Source organism: Sebastes fasciatus, chromosome 23, assembly GCF_043250625.1.
Source record: "Sebastes fasciatus isolate fSebFas1 chromosome 23, fSebFas1.pri, whole genome shotgun sequence".
Lineage (NCBI taxonomy): Eukaryota > Metazoa > Chordata > Actinopteri > Perciformes > Sebastidae > Sebastes > Sebastes fasciatus.
Genome location: NC_133817.1, coordinates 21,412,612 through 21,422,548, shown reverse-complemented (window position 1 = coordinate 21,422,548; position 9,937 = coordinate 21,412,612). Strand labels below are relative to the sequence as shown.

Sequence of the window (9,937 nt, the reverse complement as noted above, 5' to 3'; positions counted from 1 at the left end):
TAACTTCTTACACATTTAAATCGGGTCGGTGTTCCATGCGCCCTCACATATGGCTGCGCTGTTCCAACACAAACTACACGGAAGCACCAAAACATCAAAGTTCTATCTAGTGAAGCCTGTCTTGCAAAACAGTGTCAACTCCTCCTGCTCCAGCCCCCGGACCGTGGCCAGAAGACACAGGGGAGCTTTGGTCTCCAGGGCCGGAGTCGATGCTGCTCTGCTCCTCTGCCTGCCTTCACTCACACAGCTCGCTCCTTCTCACTCACACTCGCACTCTACACACTGCAGAAGACGGGAGTCTGAAGCAGGAAACACAGCATCAGCATTGATTCATGGAGAGACCTTCGTCTGGTCAGCTAACATTACTGCCAAGCAGGTGAAATATAGAGTGATATTGTGGTTTTAGCTGACGTGTGTCGCCTCACTGTTTTGACCGATGCTCGTTCATGCCTATGTAGAGCGAGCACAAGCGCGAGCGCGAGCAACAGAACGCTGACTTTCGTTGACTTACCGGCCACAGGTGTCGCTGTTAACAAGCAATTTCTGATTCTTACATAGAGTCCCTTTAAGTTAATAAAATGACACAAAATACAAAAACGTGTCCAAGGTGACGCCTTCAAATGTCTTGTTTTGCTCAACCAACAGTCCAAAACCCAAAGATATTCTGTTTACAGTTTTATATGTAGTACCCTACTATTTTTTGTTTGCATAAAGTTCTCTGATATCTGATAATTTAACAACTATACAGTGTACTTCTAGTGTAATAACTTTCATTTACTCGGATAAATGTATATTTTGGTAAGTGTTGAAATCTCCTCTGTTTTGAGTAGCCTTTAAACCCCTCATAATGGGTTTCCTTTGTGTGTATTGGGCAGCCAGGTGTCCATCAATGTCATTAGCCAATCAGAGAGTATCAGATGATGATTAAGGTAACCTTCCAGATTCTCAGACGGGTGGGACTAAAAAGAACGGAGAAGATCGATGAGAGACGGCGTGGAAGAAAAGTAGAGAAGCTACGAAAGTGTTTAAGTTTACAAATAGTTAACAGACGGGAGTTTTATATTTTTTACTGCGTACCTCTGTAAAAAACAGTAAACAGAATCCCGGACGAGCCCCCACGTGTAGTGAACCCTCAACAATTCATCTCCCATGCATAGGTACTAAAGGTAGTGTATGCTAAATATATATGCTATGATACCGTTTCAAAATTAGAGTTGAGTGAAGGAGGGCTACATAACAGAGAAAAACTGAAAATCATCACATCTGAGATGCTGCAACCAGAGAATATTTTGAGCTTTTTCTTTAAAAAAACGACTGAAGTGACGAATCCATCCATCATCTGCAACCGCTTATCCCTCCAGGGGTCGCTGGGGGGGCTGGAGCCGATCCCAGCTGACATTGGGCAAAGGCGGGGTACACCCTGGACAGGTCGCCAGCTTATCGCAGGGCTGACACATAGAGACAGACAGCCATTCACACTCACATTCACACCTACGGGACATTTAGAGTCAACAATGAACCTAACCTGCATGTCTTTGGACTGTGGGAGGAAACCTGAGAAAACCCATGCTAACACAGGGAGAACATGCAAACTCCACACAGAAGCCTGAACCTGCGACCCCCTTGCTGTGAGGCGCCAGTGCTAACCACTGCACCACCGTGCAGCCCCTGAAATCAATGATCAGAATAGTCATGGCTCTACTTTGAAGCCTGTCTGTCTTTTATTTAAAATGTTGCCGTTTCTCTGCTCGTTTGTGGTAAAGAAATCAATGAATGCATCTTTTAGTAAATGATTTGAGTTATTACACCCCTCCAGTGGAGGATTAGTAGGAAATAATCTACCATCACATTTTCTGTAGAGTTTAAGAACTTATTAAAAATAGATATTTTGGTGACATTTTGAGGCTTAAATTCTCGTTTAAGCCTCAAAATGTCACCAAAATGGTTATTCTCTCTACAAATAAATATACAAATTATTTTTATGCTACAGTAATGTTATTAACATAAATTTTTTTGTGCTTACGTTGTTTTTATGCTAACATTAATTATTTTACGCTAACCTTAGTTTTTATGCTAACACAAATTTTTTCAAACTAACATTTTTTATGCTAACCACTTTTTTATGCCGCAGTAGTGTTTTTTTTATATGGTATACTTGTTTTTTATGCTAACATGAATTTTTTTATGCTTACGTTGTGTTTTTATGCCTACATAAATTTTTTTACATAACCTTATTTTTTATACCAATGTTAATTTTCTTGTTCACGTTGTGCTTTTATGCTAATGTATAAAAAAAAAATTTAATTGACTTTATTTTTTTAGCTAAGGTTAATTTTTATGCTAAAGTGAATGTTTTTATGCTAACCTTATTTTTTTTGCTGATGATTATAGACTGAATATAGCAGTGTACCATTGGATGTTCAGACTACTATCACTGGATTACTGTGAGACTCTGTGAGACTTTCTGTATTTAATTCCCAGCAGAGAGGCAGCGGTGTGACTCATAATATCAGTGCTGTAACTTCAGGACACACATGAAGACTGGAGTCGACCTATTTGGGAGAATCTGGTCAAATAAAGGTCTTTAAAATCGCACAGAGCCAAAGAACCTCCAGCCCTCCGTCACATGTTCTTCTTCTTCTTCTTCTTCTACTTGTTCTGCTGTGTTTCTGCAGGTTTTCATCACTCCTCCAGTCTGTCCATTTAACGTCTAATCAACATCAGGAAATCGTCCTCAGCAGTTCTTTTTTAAAACTTCTGCACATCCAGCAGGAAAGAACATTACAACTTTCCACTCAGTGGAGCTAAAGTGTCAACAAATCGCCGTCTCTCATCATAAATTCCATCCAGAATTCAATTAGAGATGATCAACAGCTCCAGGCCCGAGAACCAGGCCAGAGGAACTTGGCTTCTCTACGTGAGCCGTTAAAATAATTCCCACCGCCGCCGCGGCTTCACGACATGACAAGTTTGGTTTGGCAGCAGAGCGGCGAGCTGAGAGACGGCGAGCAGAGAGAGAGAGGCGAAACAGCAGCTCAGAGACAATTATTCAACACCAAACCAAACTAAAGACTCAGAGAGACCTGAACACAGGATATATATTTAGAATGTGTATGTATATATATGTGACTACTCTGTTTCTGTTCTGCATGTTCACCCACGGGAGTCAAGGTGGATGGAGCACTTGAGTATTTATTCCTCTGTGTTAATGGGACACACACAACCAGACAGGAATATTGTTACGGTGGTCGGCACAGCTTGCTCCAACCACAGCATGACAGTCTCTGTGCTGCTTTACATTGTGATCGTATAGTGATACATTTCAACACAGGTTACAATTATATTGTAAAAACATGAACATGAAATACATACAACATCTTTCCACATCCACATAGTCATATCAATTTAAAATGAATTAAATGTGATGTTTACCAGTATAGCTAGTGTGTTTCTTTACCCCAAACTCCAAATGTCCATTAGTTTTTATCTTCCCTCAACAACAGAAGAGGTCCACATGCAGCTAACTATGCTCTGCTGCCACCTCCAGGAACGCCACGGAACACAGCGGGCACGTTTCGCTAATAACAGTGAACCTGAGCCAGCGTGGCTACGCTACATAACATATTTAACATGCATATTTAATGAACATAACATACCTGTGTTAATGGGACACACACAACCAGACCACACAGCTCACTCCAACTTGGATGAAAAAAATAGAAAGGTCCCTTTAAAACTAGACACCCGTGCGTTACACATCAAGCTAGCAGCCACGTTTTCGTTAGCATCGCCGTTCAACCGGTAATAATACATTTACAGGACTGATAAATTACTAAAAGTGTTGTACACGAGTTACAGTGTTAAATAATATAATATTGGCCACTTTTCCACACTGTGTAACAACTTTAATTATATTATTAACAACTTATTTTAGCGGAGCTAGCACCGGACCAACTTACCCACAGCATCAGTCTCTCTCTGCTGTAGATTACCCACAGTGCACCTGCATGGAATTCAAAATAAAAGCCCTGACTGTCCGCAATGCTAGATGCACTGTTTATAAAATAAAACTCTTCAGAAACAATGGTTGTTTGTCCCAAATTAAACATGAATTGAACTATATTAACAAAACACTTAACACTTAAATATATATATATATATATATATATTTAAGGCCAGTCTGCCTCTACAGCAGCTCTGGGATCTGTAGTTAGGAGGTAAAAAATGTATTCAGAGGTAGGATTGATTTAGTTCCATTTTGTAAGTTATTTAGCTCTAAGCTAAAAAAACGTGAGTGATAAATACTTTGAGGACATTACTCATAATATCCAGAACTGGAACTGCAGGCAAACAATAAAATAAAAGATAACGTTATTTTCTTGTGCTAACATTACTTTTTTTATGCTAACGTAATTTTCTCATGCTTACATTACTTTTCTATGCTAATATTGCTTTTCTATGCGAGCCTTATTTTTTATGCTCACGTTACTTTTTTATGCTAATGTTACTGTTTCTATGCTAACATTATTTTTTTTATGCTAATGGAATTTTTTATGCTTACGTTACTTTTTTATGCTAACATTACTTATTTATGCTAGCCTGTTTTTATGCTAACATTATTTCTTTAAACTAACCTTATTTTTTTGCTAACGTAAATTTGTTATGCTTACGTCACTTTTTATGCTAACGTAACTTTTTTTGCTAACGTAACTTTTTATTATAACGTAACTTTTTTATGCTATCACAACCTTATTTTTATACTAATATTACTCTCTTACACTAACCTTATTTTCTTATAGTAACGTAAATTCATTATGTTAACCTTATTTTTTATGCTAACGTGAATGTGTATATGCTTACGTTGCTTTTTTATGCTAACCTAAGTTTTGAATGCTAACCTTGTTTTTTTTGTTATGTCTGTAAGCTCTGGGTGCTGAATCTGGTCTCAAGCTGGCCTGGTTCTGATTCTCCTCCCAAATTGACCCAAAACAGCAAAAAACAGCAAATCTGACATGTTGTTTTTACAGACTATTGACAACAACTTTTTCAGAAAAAAAGCTGGTACCATTTTGTTAAAATAATGGAACCAGATTTTCCCTCAGAGGAGTCTGAAAACTCCCAGAAACTCTTTGATTGTTCAGATGATTAAAAAAAAACGTATAAAACACAAAACATTTCCCGTCTGGCTTCAAATCAAAGAAACGTTGAAACCCTTCCAGACCTAAAATAAAAGAGAAAATTCTGCCCAAAACCAAACTAGAGCGACGTTTCAAACTGATCCCAGACCCTCTGAGTCCATTCATGTTGTGTCAGAGTTCATTAACGCTGTCGTAGATTCACAGAGAAAGAGAGTTCAGTCCATCTGGAGGAGGAAGAATGAGACAATTACTGCGTCAAACCCTCTTATTGTTACATCTGAATCTGAACCGCTGTGGTGGATGCAGCTGAAAACAGCTGGAGGCGACGGGCCAGATGTGCAGAAACTCATAATATCATCTGGTCGGTCATCAATGTTCCCTCTGAGGCTCCGAATGGAACGAAGTTTACATCAGCAGCTGGTCCTCAATCAGTGGAATGAGTTTATAATAATAATAAATTTAATTTTATATAGCACACTTTAAAATAGAGAGAAATCTCAAGGTGCTTCACATAAAGGGTAAAACTATCATAGTACAATGTTAAAACTAAACAATTTCCACTAAGGGTTAAAATAGGATAGATAGATAAATAAATAAATAAAATTAGAGACAAAATGTTTCATTTACCGAAGTTTAAAAGGAAAATACAAATGAACCTCATAATCTTCAGAGAGGAGCTGAAATATGCTGAAATTTAGATAATAAATAAGATTATATTAATTAAAATGAGGTAAGCAGGGTGCATTATTTTATTTATTTTGTTTATATATTTTCCTCTCTGTTTAAATATATTTTACTATTTATACAGTTGCTTAAATTGTCTGTTTTTTCTTTTCTTTTTTTGGAAATCACTTTGAGCTGCATTTTGCTATGAAAATGCCTTATATATAATATTATTATTATTAATATTATAATTATTGCTACCACTACTACTGTAGAATTATCCATTTACTGTGGATATAAATGTGTTACACAGCTAAAATATAATTAATTAAAAAATAATTAATAATGAATAGCAATGCAATACTAATACTACAATCATAAATAAAGAATGTTATATATTATATAAAAGTATTAGATAATGGAAATAAAAAACGCTGTAGTACCCAGATGTGGCCACTAGGTGGCATTATTTAACACCCGGCTGTCAGCCAGCTGTGTGGACAGAACTGAGGAGGCAGTAGAGAGCCACCAGTCCGGAGATGTGACCTGAATTGAAACAGTAGAAGAAGAAGCTCCACACTGTCTCCACGTGAAGAAGCAGCATGTCTCCACCGGGAGGAAAGATAAACAGACCGAAAACTGTAAGAAACTCTGTTTAATATCAACGACGTGATGATAAAGTTCAGGAAGAAATGACGATTAAACTTCAGTTGTTTTCATCAAAGTTAAATGAGATATAACCGGACAGCTAGTAGCTAGCAGTTAGCATAGAGAGCTAACGTAAACACTTCTCTAGCTAATTTAGCTAAAGTGGTTGTTATACAACATGAAAGATATTTTACAGCCTGATATCTGTGTCTTTAGATTACACAGTTTGAATCAGGACTGTCATACTCAGTTACTCGAGTACTGTAACGATACTTAAGTACAAATCCATGGTACTTTAATTGAGTATTTCCATGTTATGCTACTACATGTCCTCCACTACGTCCCAGAGGGAGATATTGAACTCTTTACTGCACAGCTAACGTTACATTTGCCTGACAGCTTTACTTTACGTTACTAGTTACCTTTTAAATACGAAAACCATGTGATATGATGAGGTACTATACTATACTATTAACTAGTACAATACAAAGTATCACAAAGTGGCTCCACATTGACGAACTACAACATTAAAATACTCTCACATGTATCCATTAGTGATTAAAAAAATGAATAATATAATATTAATAATGCAACACGGTGAAAGGAGACATTCTGCATACTGTCTACTTTTATTTTGATGTCGATACAGAGTATTTCTACACTGTGTGGTATCAATACTTTTCTTAAGTTTAAGATCTGAGTACTTGTTCTTATATGAAAATATAAGATATATAAATATATATATAACATTTTATCAAAATCGCAGCATGGCCTCCTGCAGTTTTCAAATCACAGTATGAGGAGGAAATCATAATATTTGTTAAAGGGGAAATGTGTCAAAATAGCATTTTAAATTAAATATTGTGGTGCTGCTTAAGAAAACATCTTTGGTACAGATCACTGCAAAAATCACACCATAATCATTTTAATATGTTTTTTAATGAAAATGAGAATAATTTCCTCTAATATCGCAATTACAAAGTCCAAAAAATAGAGATATTTTGTCAGAATCGTGCAGCTCTCGTTGAATTTAATGATGATGAAAGAGACAAACTGCTCTAGTGATGTTGTTCCTGTTGTGTTATCAGTCTGCCCTCTGCTGGACGGAGGATCACACTGCAGCATGAAGCCTGATGTTATTCTCCAGAGCAGCAGAAATACTAACATGAAGATTAGTAGCTGAGACAAACTGTCACAATCACATCTGTAAACCTAAATCCTTCCTGTCGTTGTCTTCCCGCAGGAACTCGGTAGGAATCTGTTCAAGCGGCGGCGAGTTCTGAGCAGAGAGAAGAGGAAGAGACATCAGATCGTCGGCGCCGTGGTCGATCAGGGTCTCATCACCATCCATCACCTGAAGAAGAGAAAGTCAGTGACCGGTGAAATACGTCATATTCTGATGTTAGACTTGATGTTTGGAGTAAACGTGAGATGTGTGATGTCTTTATTTTTATTTTCAGTTCGAGTCCACGAGCAAATATCACACTGTCTGGGAAGAAGAAACGAAAGCTGATCAAACAGCTGCAGCACATGAAGCAGGAGAAGGCCTCTATGGAAGGTAACTGATGACAAACTGTTTACTGTCTTAAAACAACACTCACATGAAGCAGGAGAAGGCCTCTATGGAAGGGAACTGATGACAAACTGTTTACTGTCCTAAATCAACACTCCCATGTCCACACAGACAAGTAAAGAGTTGCTATACTGTAATTCATACCGGCTGAGAAGAGACATCTTTCTAACACGACTACACTGTAAAAAGATGGAGGACTAAATCCCCAGTCGTCCATCTAAAAGCAATCTGATTCGAGACGGAAGATGAGATCAAACTTTATTTATGCAGAGAGAAACTGTTCAGCAGTTGCAGTAAAAAAAGTGTGAAATAAAACTAAATATAAACAATAAAGAAGATCAAGATTGTCTTCCACAGTTACGGCCTCTTTAGGTCCAAATTTGCTCTTCGTTTCCACAGACGTTCTGCAGGTTTTAAACTTATACATCACTAAAATAACCCACTTTTAGTGTTGTTTAAAAGCAGTGTTGGGATCAATTGGAAACCATTTTTAAACAGTTTTCAGGATCAGAAATGTTGGAAAAGTAAGCAAATGTCCCCACTGAGGGACGAATTAAAAAAAAATATCTTATCTTAAAATTACATTTATATTGTATCGACTCGTGATTGGTTCTGGCAGGTGACCGAGTCTTTTAAAACTCTAAAATGTTTCCTCTGTTGTCGTCGTTTCCTCAGTTGAAGCGCCAACAAAGAAGCAGGACTCATCATCTGCTCCAACCACGAAGAAGAAGAAGAATAAAAATAAAAAGAGAGCAGCTGGATCTCAGGATGACGTAGAGATGGCCGACACTGAATGAAGAGACCAAGAGAATCATCTGTTGATGCAGAGCAGCGTCACACCTTTCACCTTAACCAATGGGAACCGGACGTTTACCTGAACCAATGGGAACGGGACGCTCACCTGAACCAATGGGAATGGGACATTCACCTTCGAACTGAACTCTGAAATACCATCGAGCGGTTCGTCTGAACAAACGTCCAGTTTGAGACGATGAAAAGATACTGAAAGATTCAAAGATATACGAGGATAAGGAAGCCCATTACCGCCAGGAAAACTTTGAGATGATAAACCTAAAGATACTCATGTGAAATAATTAATTTATCACGTCAGAATTCAGTAAAAGAAATTATTAGATTTCCTAAATCAAACTTACGAGACAGTAAGTACAAAATCAAAAAGTTATGAGATATCATTTTTGACTCGTATCTAATAATTAAAGTAAAATCATTTCGACTTAGTCAAAAATGTGTCTTACTGTCTCATAATTTTGACTTGCTATTTAACAATTGTTATTGTTAAATTAATCTGTTAATTTGGACCGACCAAAGGTATTTTTAGTTTTGTCATTCCTTAAATTTATTCTGGTTTTATTGTTTTTAATTTCTTGTCAGAAACGGACTTCCATAGAATCATGTTCACCGTCAGAATAAATACTTTATCTTAAAGTTGTCACTATATTAAGTTAGTTAAAGTCATTGTTTATGTCACAGATCCTTCAAACTTGTAAAAATAATATTTCAGTTTAATAATTCAATAAAACTTCATTACTGGTAACATTTAACTTTGTGTTGTTCTTTGTTTCACTCTGACCATATATATATATATACAGTATATGTGTGTGTATGTATATATATATATATATATATACAGACGTAGGCAAAGTTGTTGGTAACGTTCCGTTAAAGAGAGAAAAACCCACAATGGTCACTGAAATAACTTGAAACTGACAAAAGTAATAATAAATAAAAATTCACTGAAAATTAACTAATGAAAATCAGATATTGTTTTTGAATTATGGTTCAGCAGAATCATTTAAAAAAACAAACTAATGAAACTGGCCTAGACAAAAATGATGGTAACATTAACTTAATATTTTGTTGCACAACCTTTTGAGGCAATCACTGCAATCAAGTG

General features: G+C 36.8%; 1 protein-coding gene across 1 annotated transcript; it reads left to right on the top strand.

The window, feature by feature from the left end:
* The first annotated feature begins 6,283 nt into the window (after positions 1 to 6,283).
* Positions 6,284 to 9,584, top strand: c4h11orf98 (chromosome 4 C11orf98 homolog). The gene is made up of 4 exons (XM_074625425.1): positions 6,284 to 6,442; positions 7,693 to 7,817; positions 7,910 to 8,007; positions 8,698 to 9,584. The coding sequence occupies exons 1-4, from the start codon at positions 6,404 to 6,406 to the stop codon at positions 8,817 to 8,819; spliced, it is 384 nt and encodes a 127-aa protein (XP_074481526.1). The 5' UTR covers positions 6,284 to 6,403; the 3' UTR covers positions 8,820 to 9,584.
* Positions 9,585 to 9,937: the final 353 nt, after the last annotated feature.